The 27,893-nt window shown below is 39.8% G+C and overlaps 1 protein-coding gene and 1 long non-coding RNA gene across 4 annotated transcripts in view; one reads left to right on the forward strand and one right to left on the reverse strand.

Annotated features, from left to right (window-relative positions):
• LOC127370390 (uncharacterized) overlaps positions 1 to 27,893 on the reverse strand; it is a 180,326-nt gene that overhangs the window by 141,234 nt on the left and 11,199 nt on the right. The window lies entirely within an intron of this gene.
• The window catches only part of LOC127370329 (ras-specific guanine nucleotide-releasing factor RalGPS1-like), a 109,097-nt gene that overhangs the window by 71,775 nt on the left and 9,429 nt on the right, over positions 1 to 27,893 (forward strand). For all 3 annotated transcript variants that reach the window (XM_051412308.1, XM_051412306.1, XM_051412307.1), the window contains 10 exons: positions 90 to 183; positions 10,257 to 10,324; positions 19,663 to 19,789; positions 19,911 to 20,062; positions 21,383 to 21,431; positions 22,503 to 22,583; positions 25,597 to 25,702; positions 25,821 to 25,913; positions 26,358 to 26,463; positions 26,558 to 26,649. In XM_051412308.1, the coding sequence (XP_051268268.1) occupies positions 90 to 183; positions 10,257 to 10,324; positions 19,663 to 19,789; positions 19,911 to 20,062; positions 21,383 to 21,431; positions 22,503 to 22,583; positions 25,597 to 25,702; positions 25,821 to 25,913; positions 26,358 to 26,463; positions 26,558 to 26,649 (968 nt within the window). The remainder of the gene's footprint in view (positions 1 to 89; positions 184 to 10,256; positions 10,325 to 19,662; positions 19,790 to 19,910; positions 20,063 to 21,382; positions 21,432 to 22,502; positions 22,584 to 25,596; positions 25,703 to 25,820; positions 25,914 to 26,357; positions 26,464 to 26,557; positions 26,650 to 27,893) is intronic.

The following is a 27,893-nucleotide window of genomic DNA, read 5'->3' on the forward strand; positions in this document are numbered from 1 at the left end:
TAATCAAACTGATTCACAGCTCTACGTACTATATGTGCAGTGTCAGATTGTTTTATGTAAAGTGACTCTTCCAATTATTTTTTCCTCAGATTACTTGGTGACCCTGCCACATGTCCAGAAGTATCTGTTGTCAGTTCGCTACATAGAGGAACTTCAGAAGTTTGTAGAGGATGACAACTTCAAGTAAGTTTCAGTGACTGGTACTGCAGTCTTTTTATTGTGGACAATATTGTGGACTCTTTATTGTGGACAATATTGTGGACTCTTTTTATTGTGGACAATCCTTGCTGTTTCTCTGATGGCCAGATTACCAAGACATTCACTGAAAACTCTGTATACTTTGGTCACAACACAAGCTTTGCTCTAGCACACGGAAACATGGAGGTGGGCGTGAAATTGACGGGGGTCAATGCACAGGAAGCAGGATGGAAAACGACCGGCAGCTGGTTTTATCTTTCTCAACAGGGAGCTCCCTCATCCAGCAGGCACTGATGACTTTCTCAGGCAGCTTCTCAGATCTTCTGCTCAGAAATAGGTTTGGCTGTCTGCCATGGCTCATGACAATCTGGATTTAGTACTTGATTTTCTGGGTGAGACGTCATTACGGGGCTAAACTAATAAAGAATAAGAACAAAAAACAAAAACCCGAAAACAACAAAGAACATCATCCTTCATATTATAACTACTATAACAATGAAATTACACAATGTACACAGATCACTTAGATGCCAAAGTTGCAAAACCTTATGATAGGATTTCAGCATAGTCTTCTCCAATAAAGTCTATGACAGGGCTCCAAACAGAAAAACCCATTCATGTCTCCTTGGGGAACATGTGTGAGCCTTTCCAATGGTAGAAGTTGTAGGACATTATGAAACCAACTTGAAACAGATGGTTTGACATCATCTAACCAATCCTGTAGGATTGATAACCGTGCACACTACCACAGAACACTCTCTTATGTCTGTTTAATTCAGGTGAGGCAGCTTGCAGGCCTAAAATGCATTGTAGAGGATTAAGCTCGATAGGACTGCGTATTATACCCACACTGTTACCAATTTCAACCCAAAATGTATTAACTTCCGGAGAGAGCCACATTTAATGCACATAGGTGCCTATATGCTGCTTACACCTTACGCAAACACCAGAACAATCACTGTCATATTTACTCCTACAATATGGGGTAGTTTGTCATTTCTGAATAATCTTAAACTAAGTTTCCTGTAAATTTTAATTGCTACATATTCTTTTCCTATTTCATATAATTGTTTTACTAGTGATCATTGTTTTCCTGTTCACGTGACCGCCTACTGCTTATAGTACTTTATAATACTTATAGTAAATGTCGCTAGTTTTTTAGCAGGCTAACCTGGTGAATGAGTGTCTCAATCTGCTGCAGTCCATGACCTTCCTTATACTGAGGTACTGAGTTTAAATACATCAAATTTGAAAAGATCTAAAAAAAGAAAAAGTGTATCTTAGGTAGTCCGTATTCTTCCTGAAGGTGGTTAAATGACTTCATAGTACCACCTCCATAAAGAACGTTTATCACCTTGGATTCCAAATGTGTTCCACTCTTTAAAACCAGGGTCAACACAAGAAGGAATGAAATTGGGGTTATCAATAATTGGCGCATAAAGTGCATAGAGATTAAGTAATTTTAACTGACTCTTCCTTGGGTGGCGCATTATTTTATGAGTATGTTATCTTTTGGCTTCTGTTTTCAAATAAAGCTCAGGTATTAATTACCATTTTTGAAACCTGTGTAGGATCTTATATGTATATAGGAACAAGAATATAGCATGAATCAGTGCCACATACTTCAGCATTTATAGCCTAAGCTAATTAGCAATGCTGTCCCTGGGTATTTGAAATCCATAAAACTCAACAAGAACATATATACAAATCAACACAAACAACACACAAAACACAAACACTTTACCAACAATGATACGATAAATAATACTGTAAAACCTCAAAGATAAGTATTATTAAGAACATTTAATGACATTATTAAAGAACATGGCATTGGTGTGATATATGGGAGGTCATCTGTAGTTTTCTTTATTGACCTAGGAGCTGACAGTGCCCTGCCTCTTACACAAGACTATACATGATTTGGTGTAAAATAAATATAAATCTTAAATCTTGTGGGCCCCTTAGTTTTATCCATGGACCCCTTGTGGCTCCTGACATTCAGTTTGGGAAGCCCTTTGTGAGTTTGTGCTAGGTAAAATAGCATAATGTCAATACCAGATGAGACACAACACAAGCCAATACATGCAGTAGCTATATAATTCTACTGGGAATACATATGGTTTTATTACGATTGTTATTCCTAAATATGGGTCCGTAACGTAGCAATTCACAGGACATGACATCCAATCCAATCCAACTTTATTTGTTAAGCACTTTAAAAACAACCAAAGTTGACCAAAGTGCTGTAGCCGTGGCAGATAACACGGACAAAGTCCGACGGCGACGAGCTCGATGTCCGGGCCGCAGACACGCTCTTCCACACAGTCGTGCCCGGCGTTACACCACCTGTTGTTTATGAGCACGGACAGTCCCCCTCCTTTCTTCATGCCGGTCGCGGTGGTGTCCCTGTCGGCTGGAACCGTCTGGAAGCCGGGAATGGTGACGTTGGAGTCCGGTATCTGCTCGTGTAGCCACGTTTGTAGGGTTTAAAGCTCCTCTTCTTCATCCTCCGTTTAACCCCCGCTCTGCAGCCTCACCGTCTCCTCAGCTCCTCCGGTATGGAGGGTCTCTCTCCGGTCAGGATGCTCGGGTACCTCAGGGCGATCATCTGGTCGCGGGTGTAAACAATGCGACTCGCCGTTGCCATGGAGACCCGTGCAAACAAAAAATCTAAAGTGCTCAAAACGCCCAAAAAGTATTTAGGCGACGTGAACAAAGTAGTAAGAAAGTAAGAAAAGAGTTAAAAATAGCAAAAAAGACACTGAAAACACACTGAAACTACAACAATGATAGGAGCCTCAATGACAGGCTGCCGTTGTAACAGGCGCCATTCCAGTGACAGTGTAAGAGGATTACCAGAAGAGTTGATGATGAAATTGGCCCTATGGCTCAGGTTCCCCTAAAATGCCAGCTAATTGTCCGATTCAACAAGCGGCTAGTTGTGCTCAAGACATGACACTACAATACAATACAAAATATGAATGAAAAAACAGATTAAGCGAAGTAATTATATCACATAACACTGATAAGCTGTAAACGCATATGGTGGTGTGTTCTTCATACTATGACAGTTTTCCTAAAATTAGATTTAAAAAAAACTAAATCACAATAAATCACCTTGCTTACAGTATCGCAGTAAATATAGATACATATCGTATTGCCAAATATTTGCCAATACGCAGCACTATGCTCCACTATGTTTACCAGCTAACTGTGTTTGTCTGTAAACAGCTGCCTTCTGCCTCCTGTGGTCGTGAGAAGAGCAGAGTTTGTGGGCCATACAAATCCAAACAATGAGCTAAAAGAGGTTAAAATGCTCTATAGCATCCACCAGACTGCAACTGAGAGCAACTGCAGTCTGGTGGATCACTACAAGCAACCTCTTTCACATTACAGAAAATCATTATTTCCATTGCTAATATAAAAATTATTCATTAAGGCAGGTTTATATCTGGAAAATAGAACCACCAAGTCATCTTTCTTGCCTTCTAGTTGCTTTTGGAACAGTTTTTAATTTATTCAGATGGCTTCATTTTAAGAACATTCACAGTAACTTTTAGGGAGGGTGTTGCAGATGCAACGTCATCAACATTGTTCAATTCTGTTCAGCCTGCTTCAAGACCTCAACTGACTCGCCTTGCTAAAATGTCTAAGCGTTTACTGCAGCAGTCTCAAATGCGCATGTGGAGAAAGACAAACTGCCCACGAGGAGCTGTGGGATGACCAGAACCTTTCAGAGGTCACCATTAAGCTGCGCACACTGACATCAGTCTGAGAGGAAATACACTTTCCAGACCTGTGCAATTGAATGTAAGCTGAAACGTAACAGGAGCTTTTCTGCAGAACACGTGTGTAGGCGAGTCCCCGGAGCCTGTCGTCAGCTCTGTCCGTCAGTAATGTGTTAAATCAAGAGTCACTCTGGGGTCAGCTGGCTACGTCTGTCATGATGGAGGCACCAGTGAAAAGCAGTAAATTCTGATCCGTTGCACCATTTTCCATTGTTAGACGTGATGTAATAGAAAACATGGGCCGGGGGGGGGGCATGGCTTGTGGGAAACAAAACAAAAACACTGTAATATGACGATTGGGAAAGACTAAATTTGAAAATAACTTTGCTGTTCTGTCAAGTCAAGGGAAGTCAAGGGAAGTCAGCTTCCATTCCGCGCTTTGTGCCCTTTGTGCCCATTTTTTTCTTTCCTGGCTACTGGCTGGTAGTGTCCTAAAATTAAGAACTGAGTTATCATTTTAGCACCTCTAGTTTCCCTCAATGTAAATTTTTTTCAATTTTTGGTTAGATGCCTGGAATAAGGTCTGTGGGTAACACAAGCTTAAGAGATTCCATTTTGTTCTTCGATATAAAATACGTCAGTAAATACAACTATGCATTTGAATTAATAATGTTATAAGGAGTTCGGTCTAGACCTGCTCTATTTGAAAAGTGTCCTGAGGTAAGATCCATCCATTAAATGTTTCACTCAAAGCCACAAGTATCAACCTCACAGATATTAGGATACCAGATTTCATGGCAATCCATTGTTGAGATATTTCAACCTGGATGGATAGCAATGACTAACATCCACAGAGCCATGATTACCATGGCTGAAAATCGAACAGTGGCAACCATTTGACTTAAGCTGGCAGTTCCAACACATGCTCTAGGTTATATCATTCTTACTGGTCCTTGGACCATCCCCCAGAGCACCTACATTTTCTGCCAAACTACAGCTCAAAGGGAAAGAATCCAGTGGCAACCTTGAGATTGTCCTGGACTGGGAATAACAGACATCATGTAACCTTGAAACTGGTCTTGCACACTTTTTCACTGTGTCAGTGCTGGAGAAAAGTCCCATTATCGTTCTGCTGTAGGGGGGAAAAACGCTGGCCTGTTTGTATTTCTTTAAACCAATCACAGTCGTCCTTTTTGGCCCTGGCATTAAATGTAATACAACTTTTACTGATAAAAAAGACTTGATCATCAATGCCCTAGAGGGGAAACTTGCCTATACTAGTGCTGGAGGAGCTTACTGGACTTAAAACCCCAGGTTTTTTTTTTTTTTTATAGCTGTAAAAGCTTGTGTGCAGTGGGATGGATCAGTACATTGGTCAAAACAATGCTGCTGACATTGAAGACTGTCTAGTATATAGGTTGCTAGCACGGAGACTGTTGTTTTTTCACGTAGCGACGGGGGTCAGTTCCGTCTTAGTTTCCATCAAAATACATGTACTGAAAACACAAGCAGAACTATTTCTACTAAACTAAAAAGATCTTGTGGTCCAGTGTGTAACATTTAGGAGGATCTATTATCAGACATGGAATATAATATTCATAGGTATTCAATTCAATTCAATTCAATTCAATTCAATTTTATTTGTATATCTCAGGACACTTTTCAAATAGAGAAAAACTTCCTTTTAAGAGGCAGAAACCTAAGACAGACCCTTCGGCTCTAGGTGGGTGGTCGTCTGCCTCGACCGGTTGGGGGGGGAGAGAGAGAGAGACAGAAACAGTATTGGCAATGGCAATCTAGCAGGACCATGGCAGGAGGCTTATTATATAACTAATATAATGTTCATATAATAATAATGTATATATCTTTGATTTATTGTATTGTATTTGAATACTTTGCTTTGGCAATATTGTTTTTAAAAAACTTTCATGCCAATAAAGCCCATTTTGAATGAGAGAGAGACAGACAGACAGACAGACAGACAGACAGACAGACACTGTAGTAATAATAATATTAATAATAATATCAGTAATATTAGAGATGGCAGTCAAGCAGGACCATGGCAGGAGGCTCCACCAGGATCCATGAGAACCTGCGAGATGAGACAGCACAAGAACCCTGGGGAAGAAGTGAAGTTAGTAACATGCATTAATGGGACATGAATGAGTGCAGAAAGAGAGAGAGAGGAAGAGAGGAGCTCAGTGCATCATGGGAAATCCCCCGATAGTCTAGGCCTACAGCAGCATAACTAAGGGATGGTTCAGGACTCACCTGATCCAGCCCTAACTATAAGCTTTATCAAAGAGGAACGTCTTAAGCCTACTCTTAAATGTGGAGAGGGTGTCTGCCTCCCGAACCACAACTGGAAGCTGGTTCCACAGGAGAGGAGCTTGGTAACTGAAGGCTCTGGCTCCTGTTCTACTTTTAGAGACTATAGGAACCACAAGTAGCCCTGCATTCAGAGAATGCAGTGTTCTAGAGGGGTAATAGGGTGCTATGAGCTCTTCAAGATATGAGGGGGTCTGACCATGAAGAGCTTTGTAGGTGAGGAGGAGGATTTTAAATTATATTCTAAATTTTACAGGGAGCCAGTGCAGAGAAGCTAGTACAGGAGAGATGTGATCTCTTTTCCTAGTTCCTGTCAGTACTCGTGCTGCAGCATTCTGAATTAATTGGAGCGTCTTAATGGACTTATTGGGGCAGCCTGATAATAAGGAGTTGCAGTTATCAAGCCTAGAAGTAACAAATGCATGGATTAGTTTTTCTGCATCCGTCTGTGACAGGATGTGTCTCATTCAATTCAATTCAATTCAATTCAATTCAATTTTATTTGTATAGTGCCAATTCATAACAGAAGTTATCTTTTCAAGACACTTTTCAAATAGAGTAGGTCTAGACCGAACTCTGCTCTAATTTTTGTAATATTTTACGTAAATGAAAGAAGGCAGTCCTAGAGGTCTGCTTTATATGGGAATTAAATGACATGCCCTGATCAAAGATAACTCCAAGATTCCTGACAGTGGTGCTAGAGGCCAAGGTAATGCCATCTAGAGTAACTATATCTTTAGACAGTGAGTCTCTGAGGTTTTTGGGGCAAGTAAAAAAAAATAATTTTTTTCTTAGTTTAACATCAGAAAATTGCAACTCATCCAGGAGTTTGTAATTTAGATAATTGATTAATTTCATCGGGCTTGATCAATAGATATAACTGCGTATCATCTGCATAGCAATGAAAGTTATGTAAGTGGAGTGATTAATAATGTTGCCTAAGGGAAGCATATATAAAGTAAATAGTATTGGTCCAAGTACAGAACCTTATGGAACTCCATGACTAACTGTTGTATTTATGGAAGATTCATCATTAACATGTACAAACTGAGAACGATCTGATAAATATGACCTAAACCAGCTTAGTGCAGTTCCTTTAATGCCAATTTGATTCTCAAGTCTCTAAAAGAATATCATGGTCAATGGTGTCAAATGCAGCACTAAGATCTAGGTATGTTTTCATTAGTGCATAATCACCTGTAAATAAGAATCGTTATCTTGAGCCGTCATGTTGAATTACCATGTTTCTACAGTAGTCGAGAAGAGACAAACCAGACACTGGCTCTAGATATGGCTGTTTATTTCACACATCTTTCAGCCGCTGTAGTTTCTCCTTCATGCTTAGAAGGGGAAGGTAAAGCGGGGAAGGTAAAGCAAGGAAGTTGCAATCTGCAACTAGACCACTAGATGCCACTGGTCGAGGCAGATAGCCACCAAACTAGAGCCAGCGTCTTTCCATTGTCTTTCCTTTCTGCCTCTTAAAAGAAAGTTTTTCCTTGCCGCCGTCACCAAGTGCTTGCTAATGGTGGGAATTGTTGGGTCTCTGTAAATAATTTTATAAGGAGTACGGTCTAGACTTGCTCTATTTGAAAAGTGTCCTAAGATAACTTTTGTTATGAATTGGCGCTATACAAATAAAAATTAATTGGACTGAATTGAATTGAATCTTACACTGTAAGATTCAATTCAATTCAGTCCAATTTATTCAAGGACCTTTAAATGCTGATCCAAAGAAACAAGAACATACAGTAGTTTAATTAGAAATGCATTTAGACAGTGAAAGTTTCTAACATGAATCAGTTCAGTCTGTGAATAAATTAAATGCTTTGTATTGTGCAACTCTGGAAACTGTCGATAGTGTTGCCAGAGATGAGATGCTAAGTCAGTCACAGAGCATTACTAACAATAGTAGTATCGAGATGAAACAGATGCACGGATGAAACCTGCCTGATTGTATGATGTGATGTGGACATTACATCATACACATGACGGAGTGTGTTGGAGGTTTGCATGGCACTCCTGTTTTTCTTTGGAGCCAGCACTCTAAACAGTCATTCATGAACACAACCAAACCCACTCTCACTAATTAATGACTATTTAACCACAGTTTCTTCCACCCGCAGTGTTTCACTAAATACTTTCCAAATGTGGTGATGAGTGGCAGAATACGATTCGCCAAGGAACAGGCTTTATTGGGACTCTTCCATGTGCTGGTAGACCAAAATGAGCCTGCGCAGACATACAAAGTACGCCAAGTTCAGTTCGTGTACTTTGGAGTTTGAAGCCCAAACTGGCTGTTTAAAGCTTCCAGTCATTTTTATGCAAATCTAGTTCAAGTTTATTCCAGCCTAAAACTGACAGTATACAGAAGAGCAGCGATCTAATTATATGGTATTCATGCCTTTTTTTGTTCCTCACCTTTAAAATCCTTATGCTGGACAAACAATTTGTGGACTGTAAAAACTTTTGTTCTTATATTGGTAAGTACTCTCGACCATTGGTAAAATATTGTCTTACCTAAAAGAAGCGTAAAAATTGCATTCAATTTTAGATTGGATTGCATCCCAGAAATCAACGCGTACTTACAAACAACAAGCAAATCATGGATATAAAAAAGATAGGACAAAAATTGTTAGTATATCACTTCTTGCATGAGGCCCATTGACACATAAACACACACCGATTGGCAGCACACACACACAGAGCAGTCATAGGGCTAGTAAACACATATACAGTGTCATTTTTTAAAAGCATAATATACACATTTTCATACATATTTTCATCCCTGCAATCAGAGTACATTACTAATAATAAACTGTAATCTAAGTATGTAAAATGTAAATAAGTATGAACATCACAGCTGCCTGCTGCTGATATCTATGAATATGAATAAACATCATAACTGCGTTTACACAATAAATAAATAAGTGAGGGCTGTTTTCACTTAATGGACATTTGTGGAAAATGTTCTCTCAAAATTAAAGTCATCAGATAATTAAGCATTTAAATTTGATTTTTTTTTATCCACACACTCCAATTCCTATTCAGAACAAGTTCACCAGTTGAAAAGCCATGATATAAATTATTTCATTTTTTTAAAAAGTTTTTTTTTTATGATTTATAGACCTTTTTAAGGTTCCGTTCCAGTCAGGTCATTGTGCGTGTTGGCTCACTGGAAAGGCTCTGCTACACTAAATGGAACAGAATCTTAATTAGTGTCAATGGTAACACCTGTGTTTACTGCCTAATTATAGATCCCACTGATTTTCATGCCAAGACACCCAGGGGCGTTTCCAGACTTTTTTAACTGGGGTGGCACAAGTGGGGCACTGACTTATGCATGAAGTGTGTGTCTCAACTTTCCAGTCATTCCCTGTTTATGCAATTCCAACACTGTGTATGTACCCCAGTATGTAGACATTTTCAAATACACTAGGCAAAAATAACACATTTATACCACGTGAAAAAACCTTTAGGGATGAGCATAATGCATGTCTGCAAGAAGGGGAGGCTCATGGCTACCCATAGAACCCTTTATAATTCAGATATCTTGAGGTCAGAGGTCACTTTCAAAATGGCCAGGCCAATTTTTCCATCTGCAAAATGTATCCTAATTATGTAGCATTATTATTAGCCCCCTTCTCAACATGCTAGCATGAAATGGTTGGTACCAATGGATGTGTTAGGTCTTCTAGTTTCATATGATACCATTAGCTTCAAAATGGAACCCACTACTCCTTGTATAAAACTATAACTACTTTTATAAGCCATGTGTGCCTTTTTCTCAACCCCCCTTTTACATCAACAGATGATGAAAACAGTATGAAGCCTCATTGCTTAGCTGAGTAATGCTTAGTTTGACATACAGTACTGTAGGCTGATTTTGAATGATCTTAGCTCAATAAACTCTATTATTAAAGTGCTGGAATTGATATCCCAGCAGTGAGTGTGTGATGCATTCTGTCTGGACAGTAGTAAGTGTGGAAATCATTTGTGTTGCAGGCTGTCTCTGAAGATTGAACCTGGCAACAGTTCCCCTCGCATCGCTTCTTCTAAGGAAGACCTGGCAGGTAAGACACACATGTGGTAGAGTTACACTCACTCTATAGTCCTCCAGTTGTTTGCCCTTTATTGCATACCAGGTGTTTATTGTAGTTGTTTAGTTTTCTATTAGGATCATCAGATTAAATAATATTATTATTAATTCTTATTGTTTATATACATTTAATGTAATAATAGTGACATTACACATAAATATAATAACCCATGAATCATTATTATTATTATTATTTTATATTATATACATCGTTTTAGACTATACAATACTTGTTCTTTGTTTACCTCAGTAGAGTTCGAGCATCTTGGTGCTAATCTTACAAACCTAGAAAATCAGAGTGAAGTGCCATTTTGTCTTCAGTTCGTTATTTAATTGTGTTGTGTTGACATTGTGTCAATGTCATGTTAGGTGTTGGTGTTGAGTGATGTGTCTGTCCCATTGACATAATTTTCAATAAACACAGAAGCTTGTGTGTTGTGTTGAAGAAATATATTAATTTAAAGTAATAGTAAGTTAGGTTTGGGAAAATACTCTTTCTTGCCAAGGAATAGAAGACAAAATTCCCCTTTCATCATATTCATCATATGTCTGTACATTAAATATGCTTAGCATATAGACTGAAAACAGTTCAATTCAATTTTATTTCAATTCAATTCCTAACAGAAGTTATCTCAGGACACTTTTCAAATAGAGTAGGTCTCAGTGCATCATAGGAAATCCCCCGATTGTCTAGGCCTATAACTAAGGGATGGTTCAGGACTCACATGAGTCAGCCCTAGCTATAAGCTTTATCAGCTCTACTCCTGTTCTACTTTTAGAGACTATAGGAACCACAAGTAGCCCTGCATTCAGAGAACGCAGTGTTCTAGTGGGGTAATAGGGTACTATGAGCTCTTTAAGATATGAAGGGGCCTGACCATGAAGAGCTTCATAGGTGAGGAGGAGGATTTTAAATTCTATTCTACATTTTACAGGGAGCCAATGCAGAGAAGCTAGTACAGGAGAGATGTGATCTCTTTTCCTAGTTCCTGTCAGTACTTGCACTGCAGCGTTCTGCAAAACAAAAGTTATCTCAGGAAACCTTTCAAATAGAGCAGCTCTAGACCATACTCCTTATAAAATATTATTATTTACATATATAATCTGTAGCATGAATCATGTGGATATGAAATAAAAGGGGACGTAGAACAGAGCCTTGAGGTACTCACAGTTCAGGGGGACAGAATAGGAAGTTACCAAGAGTAAACTGTTTGAGAGGACGGAAATGAAGCCCACAAGAGCAGTGTTGGCAACTCCAACAGTGTCTCACGACAGATTAAGATACTATGATCTACTATAAAAAACAGAGCCTGTAAATAATTTGCCTGAGTCTGCCTTTATGAGCATAAAGAAGAGAAACATGCATGCAGCAGAATGATGAATGATCACCAACGGCTTTCTGCATTTTGAGTTTGTTACATCAGGGTTCTGTATTGACAATTGATGGATTATATTGTGATTATATTGTGATTGGGTTGGAAAAGAAAACAGCATAGAGTCTTCTCTTTCAGTCTCGTTTCCATCATTTCCTGCTTGTCCTCCATCCTCCCTCACCTCTCTGTGTTCTCTGAAGTCATCATGGAGGCTACAGTGAACACACTTAGAGAGACAAACGACTTCCCTCCTGTATTTGTAAAGTGTGCAGACAGACCAGCGCAGTGGGAGCTGAGTGAAAAGTTCCATGAGGACATGTTGCACAGAGCCAATCCACTTCCTTTATGTTACTTTGTTGTATTGTACGGGGGTTTGGAGGGGTTCATTGGGAGCTGGCTGAGGTGATGTAATGCAGCAGGAACAAGCCAAGAGCTGGATGTAGGTCAGGATAATAAAGAGGGATGAACCCGGAGCCACATTGAAGACAACACGGCGCTATGCGGCTTTCTGTGTTTCCTCCACATATGTGTCAGTGAGGACGTTTAGCATGAGCATAATGGCTTAATGGCCCCCATTCAGGTCAGACAGAGTCAGGGTAATTAGTATCATTAGTAACACCATTATTTGCCCTACTATTTGATGTCAAACTGGCTGCTGTGAAAAATGTCTGTTTTAAGAATTGTGTCCATATTTGGGAACAACAGTAGGATGTATCTTCCACATGTTTTGCTGATCACTATCTAACATCTTGATATGGAGCTCCTTTCCCCATCTTTTTTATTCCTTATATTTCTTTCTTATCAATCTTTGATATAATGACTAATGATTATGTTCTTACTTTCCTTGTATGCGTTGACAAGGGATGTCACAATACCAGAAATTTAGTAGTCAATACCAATACCAGTGAAATTCTACGATCTTGTGACATCCCTTTGAATCCCATTTGAATCCCACCATTCACTTCTTGGTGGGATTTGTTTAGATTTTTCTAAAGTAATATCTCTGTTGCAAGCAATATTGAATCCATGTGTCCAAAAGTCATATTTGTATTTTTAGAAATTCTCCAGGTCACACACCTCCACTTTGCTCACAGAAATATTCCTTCAGTTATGTGAGAGCCATGTCTCACTCTTTGGGTAGCCAGAGTTTCATATCTGACTCTTATTTCTTCTCTGAGCTAACGTTAGCAGCAGATCAGCTTGCAGCCCCTCTGGGACGTCTGCCCAACAGCGTGGGAGAAACAGTGATTTTTAAGGTGGAACTGCTTTATTGAGTGTTTTTACTGGTTTCAATTAGCGGGTCTGTTTGTTTTGGAGAGGAGGAGCCCTCTGAATAACACTGAAGGAATCCTAACTGGGAGACACGTGCTGTCAGACAGCCCCTTCCATCGGGAAACTGAAGCATTTAAATCGATCTATGCTCTCTTCAAAACCTCCTTTTACCACGCAGTACACAGTAGTTGCTGGCCCACTGCTGCCTTGACTGGTTAGTTAGTTTGTGTTATTGTGTGACTTTGATGTTAGTTGCTGCCCCCATCCACAGCAATGGTTTGTTCAGCGTCCATGCTGGTACTTCTGTCTGCTTCTCCAAACTTGGAACATGTTAACCGCCATAGTAACTCATAAAAATCCACTTCAAAAACCCCAAACTATCCCTTTAAATGTATTTGCCATAAATTGCTCATTGACCAAAAGCACATGGCTGCTCTTCAAATGTTATTGATGGCTTTAATATTCTGCTCTGTGTGTGAGTGTGATACATTACACTTCTGTTTTTATTTAGTTTATTTTATAAGGATTTGTCAGCCTGGCAGACAGGGGATATCCCACAGATGAGGGAATAAATAAAACTTTGTGTTAGAAGTTTGACATGCTGTGGCTTCAGAGTACAGTACAACTTCTATTCAGGGAACCTAGCAGACATTGGCTTTTTTTTAGATAAATTAACTTATATTATTCATCGCCAGTTAGGCCAGTGAATTCTTTATTTGAGTTTTAAGTCATGTGGAGCTAACGGCTGACTAAAACGTCCCATGAGCAAGTTAATGATGCAGCTAATAGCGGCCTAACAGCAGCAGCAGCATGTCAGCCATTCCACAGCAGCGTCCTTGGGGACTGAACACATTGATCTTTTTCCATAGACTCATGTCTCGCAGGCTGGCCAGCCACATGGTTTGTAATGGTCACTGCTATTCCCTTTCTCTACCCCTCTACTACTTATCAGACTGTTTTGTATAATTACAGTCTGCACAATGTGTTGGTATTAATCTTTATAGAGTGAACCGTCACTGGACTGACCGGAGGGGATTGTGCAGTAAAGGAAAGGGAGGCTTCAACTTCACTGCATGTTAATTACAAAAGCATCTTTCTGTGCCAAGAGTATAATGTGCTGCAGTCACTATAATACACAGGGACATGAGTGAATCATTTAGGAAGGAAGCATGTGTCTGAGCTATTACATAGAAATGTCTGGCTGGAAAAAGCATGTCGCCTCAAGGTCAACGCTCTGTTTCTGTCACCATGACAAACAAATCTGCTCTTTCATTATAAGGATTCTTTTTTTATAAAAACACATTTTTCTCATTATGACACCAGCTTATCTCGTAATAAACATTTCCAATTATGGTAAATTAGTATGAGATTGTCTGTCTGAATGTTTTATCTGTTTATAATTAGAAAAACATCTAACTAGAGCCTAAAGAGAATATGTTGTTTTCCATGGAGACTTGGAGGAGAAATTGCACATTACAGTACATCTTACAATAAGTGCAAAGCAGTTTGTGACTTAACAGTTGGACTAAATCGCTTGAGTGGAGTGAATTCTTCTCCCAGTGAATGTGTAGTCCAGTGGTGACATGGCCTTGGATTTGTGCAAAATGTCGTGGTTTATTGTATGGAGATTATCTATTCTCATTGTCCTGGAATCTTGGACTAGATCATGAATCGACGCTCATTAGGATGTAACTGTATATTTAAGACCTAATTCTGTGGTAGGCAGTCTGACCACAGCAGTGTAGCGGGAACAGCGAGCTAGTAGTCAGAGCTAATGAGCAGCTGCTGTCTCTCCATGTCCACACTGGAAACACTGGAGCTTTTACAGTCACTAGAAGCACATTCACGCTGTTTGTAAAAGTTTCTGTGTGCTTTACCTGTGTTGTGGCTAAGCTAGTGGTTCAGAGTGGATAGCTGTCCGTGTGTGTGTGTGTGTGTGTGTGTGTGTGTGTGTGTGTGTGTGTGTGTGCGCGCGCGCGCGCGCGTGCGTGCGTGCGTGCGTGCGTGCGTGCGTGCGTGTGTCTGTGGGGGGACTGGTATTGTGTGGGATCAAGGTAAAAAAATAAAAATAAATGCGCCAAAATGGAAAAATACTAGTAGAGAGTTATTAAAAAAACTACCATGACCACATGTGAATGATGCATCTCAATGTGCATACATTTGAAAATGAGTGTGTTGAGCCATTATGCCATTTTCATAAATTAGATGAGTGTCAAAATTTAACAGTGATGGGTTCATCACAATACAGTCATATGACTTAGTTTACATTAAAAAAAAACGTCAAAGTGTGAAATACCTCTTTAAGTATTCAAAGTAAAAGTAGTCATTGTGCAGAAAAATTTAAACGGAGTGTTTATATTACTGATGCCTCAATGTGTAAGCAGCATTTCAAGTGCCTCAGAATTGTACTGAAGAACAGTACATGTACTGAAACAGGTGTGAGCAAAAATCTGATTTTAAAAAGTAAGAAACATTTTTGTTCTCAGCCAGAGGACTGAAACTAATAATAGTTTGATACCTGCTTCTGCTGTGAACATAACTGATGAAAAAACATTTTTAGTAATTCCTTTTGCCTTTTGTTTACTATTCAGTGTGTAGAAATCAAAAGTAAACCTGTTGTTCTGAATGAACTTGTACAATTGTTCTGACTACAGTGATGTGTCTCACAAGTACGTAATAACTGCGGATGGCCTTCTCCTCCTGCTAGTCAGATGATCATTCAGCGTTATATAACACAGCAGAAAAGGGCTGTTCTGGCTGTGTCCACTGGCTTGTTGGCTCATTCAGCATAAACAAGTGTCATGCACTTCACACACTGCCAAACAGAAGAATTTGGTTTACTCACTCTCTCCGTGCACAACAATTGAGTGCAAGATGGCATGGTGGACTGAGCAGAACATGTGCAAGGACAAAAACAGGAGAAATCCCACGTGACATGACGCACTCACCCACTTCATACACCACTGTGTAAACAGGGATACAGCTCTATGTGATTATAGCAGTGATCGTCCTGAGAATATTAGCTCATTTGAATGATCATGTTCCATAAATCATCTATTTTGGGAGGCTTGTGACTGAGCTTCTCGTGACTGAATTTTCAGACCACAATCTGGTTAATTCATCCAAGATGTTTTATTATGTCTTAGCAGCCGTTCAAGTAGCTGAGTAAGCAGACACACGTGCCTAGAGCTGAGCTAAGAGCTAACATCAATCACCTGGAATATGACTTTTCAAAGGGCTTTTTGGCCATGTCTAATGACCTTTCTCATGTATTAAGTGAACTGGATACAGCATTGGAGGTGGCACAGTGCTCAATGCCAAAAAAGCCACTTCCTGCTGTAGAGAAGAAATTACCTAGATGAATGTGTCCCAGAGACTTCTGCTTGTTGTGGCGCTAACTTCCAGTTTAGCCATCTGCTAAACTTGTGCTGCTCTTCTAGACTTTCCAAATGTTATTGGACAGAATGTAAAACCAGTCATTTCGCAGGGGTTTATACGGAGCCCCTAAAGGGACATGGGGAAAAAAAATAAAATAATTATTAATTAATTACCTTGTTAGTTTAATACTTAATGGCTAAAAATGTGTGTCAAAATAAGTAATTTCATGGCTAATTTTAATATTCAAATGAGCCATGTGTTGATTCCACAACAGCTCTCATGCAGTTGCTACCACCAGGCTGTCAATCAAGCTCTCAGCACAGAGAACGTAACGTTAGCTAACGTCAGTTGTTGGTTGTACAAATATGGACTTTTATTGTTGAATTCCTCCAAATTGGTGCAGTAAAAATGCTTGATATTAAGTATACTTGTAGTCTTATATGTGTAGAAGTCAAATATACCATCCATAGCCAGGAATTATTGAGCAATATGTTTTTACAGTACCTCAAATATAAGAAAAGATACCACTTGGAGGTACAAATATGGAACTTTTGTTTTGGCATTTCTCCACATTGGTGCAGTAAAAATGCTTGATATTAAGTATGTTTTTTATTCATCATGGTTGCATGAAACACTTTAATGTAGCATATTTTATTTTAAATGTAGGTTCGAATTATAGCTTACTGTTCTTAATACCTTTATTTTGAAAACCGGAAGTGAATACGCTGTTTCTCCGCAATTACCATAATGCTGAGAACATAACACACACATAAGAAAGTATCTCGTGAGCACGAGAAACGTTTCATTTCCCCCCCCCCATGTCCCTTTAGGGGCTCCGTAGGTTTATGATGCTAAAAAATAATTTATCCACCGTTTTACAGCTGCTGCTTCTTTCACAGTGTAACCTTTTGGGGAAATGTCTTTTTGGGCCAGTGCATGTCATGTAACGGACGCCAAAGCTTGGTGCTCAAACACTGCAAGCACTTCTTTGACCACAATTGTGATTATTCAGTTATGAGAAATTAAAGTTTCACAAAGAGATACCTTTTACATTACCACGGACATAAAGTAACTGTTTGATCCAGATAGAAGTCCCAGTCCAACCCTATCCATGCTCCAATTTAAATTTTCGGGGCAGCTGCATGTCGAAGTGTCTTGAGCAAGATACTGAACCCCAAATTGCTCCTGACGCTGTGCATCAGTGAATTAATGTGTATGTATGAATGAGTTAGTTTCTATTTGTGATGGCCTTTGACATCCCTGTATGAATGGGTGAACGTGGCATGTAGTGTAAAGCGCTTTGAGTGGCTGGAAATACAGTCCATTTACCATTTACCAATATTTACAGCACCTCCTCCCATGAAGTGTAGTTGAAGTGTCCCTGCACTATGTAGAAAAGAAGAACCTTTGTATACTTTAAGTGAGTATTCATGTGCTGTATTCGGCTGAGTGTGCAGTTCTCCAGAAAGCGAGCTGCAGCAACCCAAACTGTTCTGTGTCTTTACGAGCTAATAGTTAAGGCACATTCAGGCAGCCTCTATCCCAGAGGGATCACATTATCCTGCCACATTACATGGGCTCCCTTAATTGTACCTCTACCACATTATTTTTTGTGATTACAAAATTGCAGATGAGTAAGCATTTTCCCCTTGTTTTTAGGACAGATTCTAATTTTAAGAAATGCCATAGTACACCATCAGGAGGAATATATGTGTTTCCCCTGAAAAGGCACAATTGCATACAGCTTAGGAAAAGAGAACATACAGACATGTTCTCTGCAGTGTTTGAGCTTTTCCTAGTGCAGCAGCTCCTACGTTTCATGGGGCTCTTAAGGCCCATGCTGCTTAGGACCACAAAATAACTTCATACAAGTCAGAAGTATTCCAGACTGAGTACGCTGAACACAGACTGCCCTGCTGGGTCCGGACTGGTCACGTCTATGATTGAATGGCCCCAAAGGGTTTCCAGTGAGAGGGAACGGAGAGTGACTCAGAGGTTCCACTGGCACAAAATGCACATGATAACGCTGCATCAATTCACCAATCCTACACAGTCCTGGCAGAAGGCACAGCTGTGGCTGGACTGATGATAGGATTATATGTGCAGACCTGTTACACAGTCGCTGTACAAAGAACATGGAGATAGAGTCCCTACAGTAGTTGAGAGCACTGGTTCCTGATGTAAATAATGTTTTTTATGCAGAGGCTCATTTTATGACTCAATGGCCCCATCCAGTGGATTTGCTGGAAAACTACAGTATTTTTCCTTTTACAAGACTAACACTGAGATAATGCTGGATTACCAACCAGACAGAATAACACTATTAGTATAACAAAACTTAGAAATGCTATCTAAACCTTCTGTATTATTAATGCATTAAAGCTGCAGTAGGTATCTTTTATAAAAAAATATTTTTTTGTTATATTTGCTGAAACTTCTTACCCACTGTAACTTTACAGGTGGGGTCAGTGACCTGATCTTTAAGCCTTCTTAAAATCATTTCCTTTCTGATACTTTCTGATAGATAATGTGGTATTTCCATGCTACTGAAAGAGCACTGTGCCTTTTTGTCTTACCTTTGTCTAGTTCTAGCATCTTTTTAGGGGCATATTAACAGTAAATAAGGATATAAATTAACTGATATTTTTTACCCAAGAATAAAGTTAGTAGTACTTCTTTCAGACCTAAGAAGTGTCTTCAGACTGTAAACAGCATATGTGTGGACTCACATGACTTGGACAAATTTGATGACTGTAGACTTAACAAAATCAAAAAAGACTTGCACACTTATACTTTAACACCAATGACTCGTGACTTCAGTTTACCTTTTGACTTCCCCAAAGCCCAAAGATTCAAAAGTGTGTTATTTAAAAAGTATTCCACTAATCTTTCCCTTCATTTTTTAAAACAACTAACATTAACACTATAATTATTTCCCAGCAAGTTGACACATAATTCCCTACATCCACTTTATTTGAATCAATCTGACAGCATACAATCAGGTTGCAGCAGAGAACTATTAAGAACTTTTTTATTTTACTCAGCACCAGTTGGAAAAAATGATACCAAAGATCCTTTTGGTTTGGCATTACATTTGGTGAAAAGTGCATGTTTAGGACTTGAAATGCAAAATTCAAACTTACTTGGGACTTGGTTCCACCTCTGGCATACAGACCCTACAACCATCACCAATAAGCCTGAGAGGTAAAACCTACAGTAAAAAGTCTGAAGAACTAGTCGCTCCATCCCTCTTGCAGCTGCTAGCACTGATCTGTTTTCTGTGTTTCAGGTCTCTCTGAGGTATCTGCCTCTCTGAGGTACAACCGAAGACCAACCTGCCCTGACGCCTCCGTGGGGGTTCATATTCCCACCCCCCCTCCGTCTCACCACAGGAAGAGCCATAGTCTGGGAAACAAGTTAGTATGGCAGGCCTTTCCCAAAGTTAGATTTTCTTTGTTCAATCCATGTGCAAGGCTAACTGCAAACTCTGAAAGTGTGTGTTGTCCTCGTTGTCTAATGGCTGATCTCTGTCCACAGTATGATGTGTCAGTATGGCATGTCAGAGAGCAGGAGCGCCACGTTCCCCATAGAGAAAGCACGACACCTGCTGGATGACAGCTTCTTAGAGTCTCAGAGTCCAGTCAGAAATGATCCACACAGTACATCTGTGTCCAATGGCCTGTCATTAGGTATGTACTGTCAAATTTGGGTCTGTGGGTGCCCGGTTAGCTCAGTTGGTAGAGCTGGCGTCCCATGTAACCCTCTGTCTGCCCCCCTTTCCTGTCTATCTTCAGCTGTCACTATCATATAAAGGCAATAAAAGGCCCAAAAAATACATTAAAGAATAATAATAATAAATTTGGGTCTGGGGACCAACCGGGGTCCTTGAGTGTGATGAAACCCATGCAAAAGGAGGAGTAGAATATTCAACTTTTTATAAATTTTTTGGAAGTTGGAAGATCAAGGGAAGAAAAAGTGTTGGCCGTGCTTGTTGATTGTAATTATTATTATTATTATTATTATTATTATTATTATTATTATATATCAGTTTTTGATTATGAAGACTTTTTGTATTTTACACCTAAAAAGAAAACTGAAAGAAAAGAAACATTACACAGAGGGGATTCCTTAAGACAAAATCTTGTCAAAGTTGGGATCGTGGTCTAATGTGCAGTAATGTGGGGGTCTTTGACATGAAAAAATTTGGGAACCCCTGCTGTGTGATACAACTGACCCTTCCTATGTCCCGCCCCCTTTCACTCTGTGCTCTAATAACAGTTGAGCAAGCCACAGTCAGAACCTCAGTCAACTTCCTCCTTTCCTGTGCTTAGATGTGTGCTAGGCTAATCTATGTTGAAAAAACAACCACATTTCATGTGTGTATATATATATATATATTCCACTAGTCAGTTTGATCCCTGGCTCCTCTCGTTGCATGTCGAAGTGTCCTTGAGCAAGATACCCAAATTGCTCCCGATGTCCATCAGTGTATGAGTGTGTATGTATGATTAGTTTCTGTTCTGGTGAGCAGTTGGCACTTTGCATGGCAGCCACTGCCATCAGTGTATGAATGTGTGTGAATGGGGTGAGTGTGGCATGTAGTGAACAGCGCATTGAGTGGTCGAAAGACTAGAAAGCGGTATATAAGTACAGTCCATTTACCATCTTAACTTGTTACATGGCAAAAGACTAGCTAACTAGCTAGCTAATCTACATAAATTGTTAGTTATCTAGTTATGTACTTAACCTAAGATGTGACTATATGATGCTTTTATGTTTTAACCATTGTCAAATTATTGTCGTCTTTTCAACATAGGTGAGCAAAAAGGGACGGGACTTAGGAAGGGTCAATTGTTTTTCTGTTTAGGACATTTAATTATTGTTCATGGCTAAAGTGCTTCGCCATTAACCAGTTTCTACTCATACTATTTTTACAAATGCCTGATTATCTTTCCTCATCAGCTTGAGACCATAATAAACCTGTCCTGTTGTTGTTTTTTTCCTAACAGGCAGCAGTGAAAGTTCTTTTGGGGAGGAGCTGTCACCTGGAATGGAGAGGTAAGAGACGATCATTACATACTATATAATCTACACACCTACCTAACATATAATCATTTAATCTTTAAAGGTTTTAATCACTTTGAAATGATAAATAAAGTATTCTTACTCCATTATAGTGATTTATAAAAAAAGCTGAGGACAAAAAGAAGCTTAAATGAGGCTGATAATTGTTTATATTTTTAAACAGTCAACAAATCCCATGAAAAGACCAACAATGTGTTCATCTCTCAGTATGATGTAGACATTTGAACAGGTAGAAGGCTGCTTTTATCAGAGACAAATTATTGTTCCAGGCAGACTATTGTAATATATATCTGGAGAGGATCTTTAAAAATGTATAGTTTCATTTTTTAGAAGACTTAAACAGCTGGTCACTGTTTTTATCATAACATTACTCAATCAGGAGGAAAAAGTGCATTAGTTGGGGACTAATTTCAGCAGTGGATGAATCCACGTTTGGTTCTAGAGTGAGTATTTGGGGCAGCAGGACAGTGTATAAATGAAGTAGTGTGTGTTCATGGTAATGAAGGTCAGCCAGTGCAAGAGTGTGGCTCACTGATGAGTTTTTAATGTACAATGGAGTTCTTTGGCACAGAGGAAGACAATACAGTATATCAGGCTTTAAAATACACACACAGTACTTCATAGTACCTGTTGGTTTGGCTCTGCACATAGGATTTGTTGACAATGAGAAAAATATAAGGTTCACCAGACTTATCCTTTTAAACTTTATTTGAATTTTCCTTAGACTTTTTATGTTAACAGTTTTCATATACATTATACATACAATATCAATGTATTTTAATGTTGCTAACATCCTACGTCAAGTTAATCGTACTGTATATCCATGTTTGTCCCTGCAAGAATATTGAAAAAATAAGTCATTGATATCTACGAGTGGGCTGAGATTGGTCAATATGATCATGTTTGCTCTCAAAGTGATACAGATTATAAATTTAATTGGCCTCAGTGTACACTCTGGGTTCTTCTGGTCACATGAGATACACTGAACACTTCTGCCAATCCCATGAGCCCCTCAGACTGACTGTGACAATGTGTGACAAACAGGGGCCGAATGTACGCAACTCTGGGCCCCAACTGGAGGGTCCCACTTCGCAACTCCCCCCGGAGCCGCAGCTATGTTTACAGGTACAGTGAAGTGGGAGAACAAGCAGTCAACTTTAAATAACAATGAATTCATGTTTACAGGGGAATAGAAGTAAGACTTACTCTGATGTCTTTTTATCTCACCTCATCCTCACTGCATGCTGGTGGAAGTCAGGTATCATTCTGAACTCAGTGTTCACAAATTAAATGTACATTCCACTTAGTAACTACAGTGACACTGGCTGGATTGTGTAAGTCTCTAAAGGGTCAGTTTACCAAATTAACAAAGGGGAAAAAGCTGTTGACAACACATTGTGAAAATTATTAATTGGGACAATTGACCCTTCCTAAGACCTATCAAAAGTGATTCAAGGAAGGAAAAGAACCAGAGACAGGCTCATTGATGTACGTGGGGAGTGAAGGCTGGCCCATGTGGTCCGATCCAACAGACGAGCTACTGTAGCTCAAACTGCTGAAACAGTTAATGCTGGTTCTGATAGAACGGTGTCAGAACACACAATGGATCACAGGTTGTTGGTATGGGGCTGCAGAACACCAGGGTGCCCAGGTGGTCAGAATGTTAGGGCTGATCGGTGTATAGTCACATCTTGTCTTGGCAAATTGTGGTTAATAATAGAAAAACGCAAGATAACTTGATAGTTAATCTACATTAATCGTTAGCTAGCAACATTAGCCATCAGATGTAACTAGCTAGCTAACGATTTATTTAGATTAGCTAGTTAGCTAGCGTTTTGTTAACATTAGCTAACCTAAAATGTGAGTCTCTATATATTTCCCTTTTTATCTTTTAACCATCTTCAAAATGTGGTTGTCTTTTCAACATAGATTAGCCTAGCACATAGCATATTTAAGTACAGGAAAGGAGGAAGTTGACCGGGGTTCTGACCGAGGCTTGCTCAACTGTTATTGGAGCACAGAGCAAAAAGGGGCGGGACTTAGGAAGGTTAAATTGTAATTAGCAAAAACTTTTTGCTTTTTGTAGGTTCTGTAGCCACTTTCTGTAACGGTCACATTAGTCAACACGGACTCAAAAGATGGTTGTGTAACAATCCTGACAATCTGAAGGCTGATGTTTTACCCAACAAATATCTTTTAGTTCGGCCTTATTATGATGATGATTTGGAACTTCGTAGACACATTATGGATGTGTTCTCCATCTTTGGTCACAGTCTTGACCATTGGCTGCACACAGCACCTCTCTGTCCAACGTGGCTCCACACGGCACTCCACATGCATCATCACAGATCTGTCACATGCATATGCAGAATAAAGAAGAGGGCAAAGGGTGTTTTTCTGATATAATGTGAACATGGCTGAAGGCTCTAAGATTAGCAAAATGCCTTTTTATATTTTTATAAATGACTGACAGATCATGACTTTGGCCTATAACCTGTGACAGTCACTGCAAAGGTGGTGTGCTTTATGTTCGTCTTGTCTGTCTTATCCATCTAACTATAAGAGCAAACTTTTAGAACCATTATCAATAGCTGTGTATCCATTCATGTATTTTAATGCACATTTTGAAGAATGGAAACGGCAAAAAAGTTTTAACACTTGCTTGAGGTGTGAAGAGTTAACCAGTGTGTAGGATTCAATGGCATCTAGTGGACGGCTGTGGCTTAGAGGTAGAGCGGGCTGTCCACTTATCGGAAGGTTGAAGGGTTCGTTCCCCAGATCCTCTCGCTGCATGTCGAAGTATCCTTGAGCAAGACACTGAACCCCAAATTCCCAAATGCTGTGCATCGGTGTGTGAATGTGTATGAATGTGTTAGTTTCTGTTCAATGGGCTTTGCCATCACTGAGTGAATGTGTGTGAAAGGGTGAATGTGGCACATAGTGTAAAAGCGCTTTGAGTGGTCGGAAGACTAGAAAGGCGCTATACAAGTACAGGTCCATTTACCATCCACTACCATTGGTGTATGAGAGTGTATGAATGATTAGTTTCCGTTCAGGTGAGCAGTTGGCAACTTGCATGGCAGCCACTGCTATCAGTGTATGAATGTGTGTGAATCGGGTGAGTGTGGCATGTAGTGTTTCTACCATTTACCATTTAGTGGTGAAGTTGCAGATTCAAACCATTTGAATACAGCTCAGCCTTCCATCATTAGGAGGAACTATGGTGGCCACAAAACTCGTAAAAAACATTATTCAAGATTCAAGATTCAAGAAGCTTTATTTATTATTTATTTTTATTAAAGTAAAGTACTACAGGTTTAGAGTCAAAATAAGCTAACATGAAATAAAATAAAACAAAACAAAATTAAATTAAATTTAATTAAATTAAAGGCTAACATAAAATAAATCAAAGAATTAACTAAATGCAACAAAATGCAAGCACTTACAGGTAACATAAGTAGAAAAGAAGAAGGCCCTATCTTGAGCCAGTGTTTGGTTTGTCTGTTCTGTGCTACTGTAGAAACATGGTGGACTCTTATTAGAGGACCTGCTCTCTCTGGATAAAAACGTCTTATTCTAAGGTAATGAACACAACATTCAGATTTTCAGGGGATTATATGCTATGAATTTTATATTCCATTTCTGACAATAGATCTTCACCAATGTTACACACTGGACCTTTAATATGCTTAATGGGAGATGGAAACACTTTTTCCGAATAAGTTCTGACAGGGAAAACATTTAAATGTCATATTTCCATCCTGGTTTCTTCATTGTTCTTTACTGTTTGAGCTACCTCTGGCGCCCTTTTAACTACGTCATCTTGTTGCGCCCTCTTCTTGTTTTCTGACTGAAGAACTAGCGCCACCTACTGTCTGTCTTTAAGTTTAAAACAGAGTCACCACGATCAGCATGTTTTTAATGAAATAGGCACTAAGTTTATATTAGTTCTTCTTCTATACTAATCAGTGAAACCAGTTTGTTTAAAATGAAAACCGTCAGTGCCCTCACAGAGCATCACATGGGATCGAACACTGAATTGTACACACTGATTTCTCTGCGCACTGAGCAGAAATCTGTTTCCCTCCCTTCTAATGTTTTGTGTTTGGATCCCTCCTCCACTTCCCAACACCCGTAGCTCCTCTGCCGCCAACTCCTGCTATGGATGCAGTGAGGCCGGCAGTGTGACCATAGAAGGACCCCTGCGAAGGAAAACACTACTGAAGGAGGGACGCAAGCCCAGGGTAAGGCCTCTATCTTTGATTTCACTGTGGTTTGATCATTAAGCATGTGAGTGAAGGAATCCTCTGATGACAGTGAGTGAGGTGTTTTCAGCATATCCATTGTCTTGCTGTTTTGCAGTTGTCATCGTGGACCAGATTTTGGATCACTCTTTCGGGTTCAACATTGACTTTCTATGGGGCGAAGGCACTGAGGGCCTCTGAGAGGAAACATGTAAGTTGTATGCTTAGAAGTTACATAATAGAAGATCCACTAGATGTTGCACTAGAGCAACAGAATGTTAAATCAAAACAATGGGCACTACGGCTGATCAGACTCCATTGACAAAACCAGTAATTCTACCTAGTAACGTTAGCTGATCCTTGGGGACTAATCAACGCCCATCAAGTCCATCCTCTAAAAGTTGTTTTTGCTACTGACAGGTTCAGATTGTTATTCTCAGTGTCTGACATTATGGAAAGGATCCCTACAGAGATATACATTTAGTTTAACCAGAAACAGACTCACCAGACTCCATAGACGACAACAAAACATTTAACTTGCATTGAGGCAAGAAATAGTCAACGCAGTAACAGAATTTTGATTCATATTTCATCAGCACTGCCTAGTGTGACAGTTTGTTGAGAGTTTGGTGCTGTACTCCGCTGTTTGCCACAGTACAAGTCCAACCACTGTAAGAAGGTGTGTGTGACGGGATGGATGGTGGTGCTGCCGGATGACCCAGCCAGACCCAACATCTTCCAGCTCAATGACCCAGACAAAGGTCAGCTCCATACCACCAACAGAGCACCCGCTGTTTTCTTTTTCCTACATTTAAATTCCGATAACCATACAGAGCAATATGTTTCACCTCACAGGCAATGTTTACAAGTTCCAGACAGGATCCAGGTTTTCAGCGATCATCTGGCACAAAAACCTGGAAGAGGCTTGCAGAAGCAGTAGACCTCAGGTATGTTAAGGCCCGGACACACCAACCCGATTATCGGACGTCGTCGGACAGTCGGGCGAGGTCGGTGACTCGAGTCGGTTCGGTGTGTCCCGTGCCGTCGTCAGTTGGCGTCGGCGTTCATTTTGGCGTCAGAGTGCTAGCCCTTGACTAGCGAATCAGTGAGTGCACGAGAAAACTGGAAGTGACGATGGTAAACATACTACGCCAACGCCAGTATCTTGTTATTATTAGCCATCGTATTTTCCGTTCAGCGAGTAATGACAATAACGATCCTCCTTGACAACTGTCAACACTCTCTGATGAAAACAATGACTGACGACAGCGTGCTCTGTGTTTACTAGGTCTAGAGTGATCCGTCATCTCTGGTTTGAATTTTTTTTGGGCGACAACACATACTAGCGACACCTGCTGTTATGGGGATGTATTACGCCTCGCGCACGCGCAGAACGTACACTCCAGTCGGCGTCGGTTTGGTGTGTTCGGAGGCACTTTTTTGACCGACTCGGGGAGACGGGAGCCGACTGATCAGTCCGACTGCTTTTCTGCCGACGGTCGGCCGTCGGGTTGGTGTGTCCTGGCCTTTAAGCAAACGCTCTCTGTATCTGTTTGGACCATGGGTCAGTTTTGGTCAGATGAAAGAGTTTACTCTTTTCTCTTCCTGTGCATTTATAAACTCTAAATACTCTCTGTATTTGAATTATTAATTAATAACCAAATTTGGGGTTTTGCAACTTTATCTTTTGGCACTTTTTCAGATAATAAGAACAGGTTGAACTTTTTGCTGTGTGCTCCAGTAACAGTTGAGCAAGCCTTGTTCAGAACCTCGGTTAACTTCCTCCTTTCCTGTACTTAGATATGCTATGTTCTAGGCTAATCTATGAAAAGACAACCACATTTCAAAGTTGGTTAAAAGATAAAAGAACTAGCTAATCTACATCAGTCTTTAGCTAGGTAGTTATATTTGTTAGCAAAACACTAGCTAGCTAATTTACATCGGCCCTTTATCTCTAAACATGTACCTCTATGCAGTTTGTCACTTTTACACATAGTTTTGGTGGAGACCAAAAACAGGGGAATGAATATTGGACTTGCATTCACCACATCACCAGACTAATGTAGCTTTGAATGTGTAAATAGATTGGTATTGCCACATTTGCCATAACAGCTTTATAAGGTGATAATATGTCACTGTTGAATTTATAGCCTGATGCACTGCACCCAAGGGACGAAAATCAGTCAATTAA

The sequence above is a fragment of the Dicentrarchus labrax genome, unplaced genomic scaffold (assembly GCF_905237075.1).
Source record: "Dicentrarchus labrax unplaced genomic scaffold, dlabrax2021, whole genome shotgun sequence".
Taxonomy (NCBI): Eukaryota; Metazoa; Chordata; class Actinopteri; family Moronidae; genus Dicentrarchus; species Dicentrarchus labrax.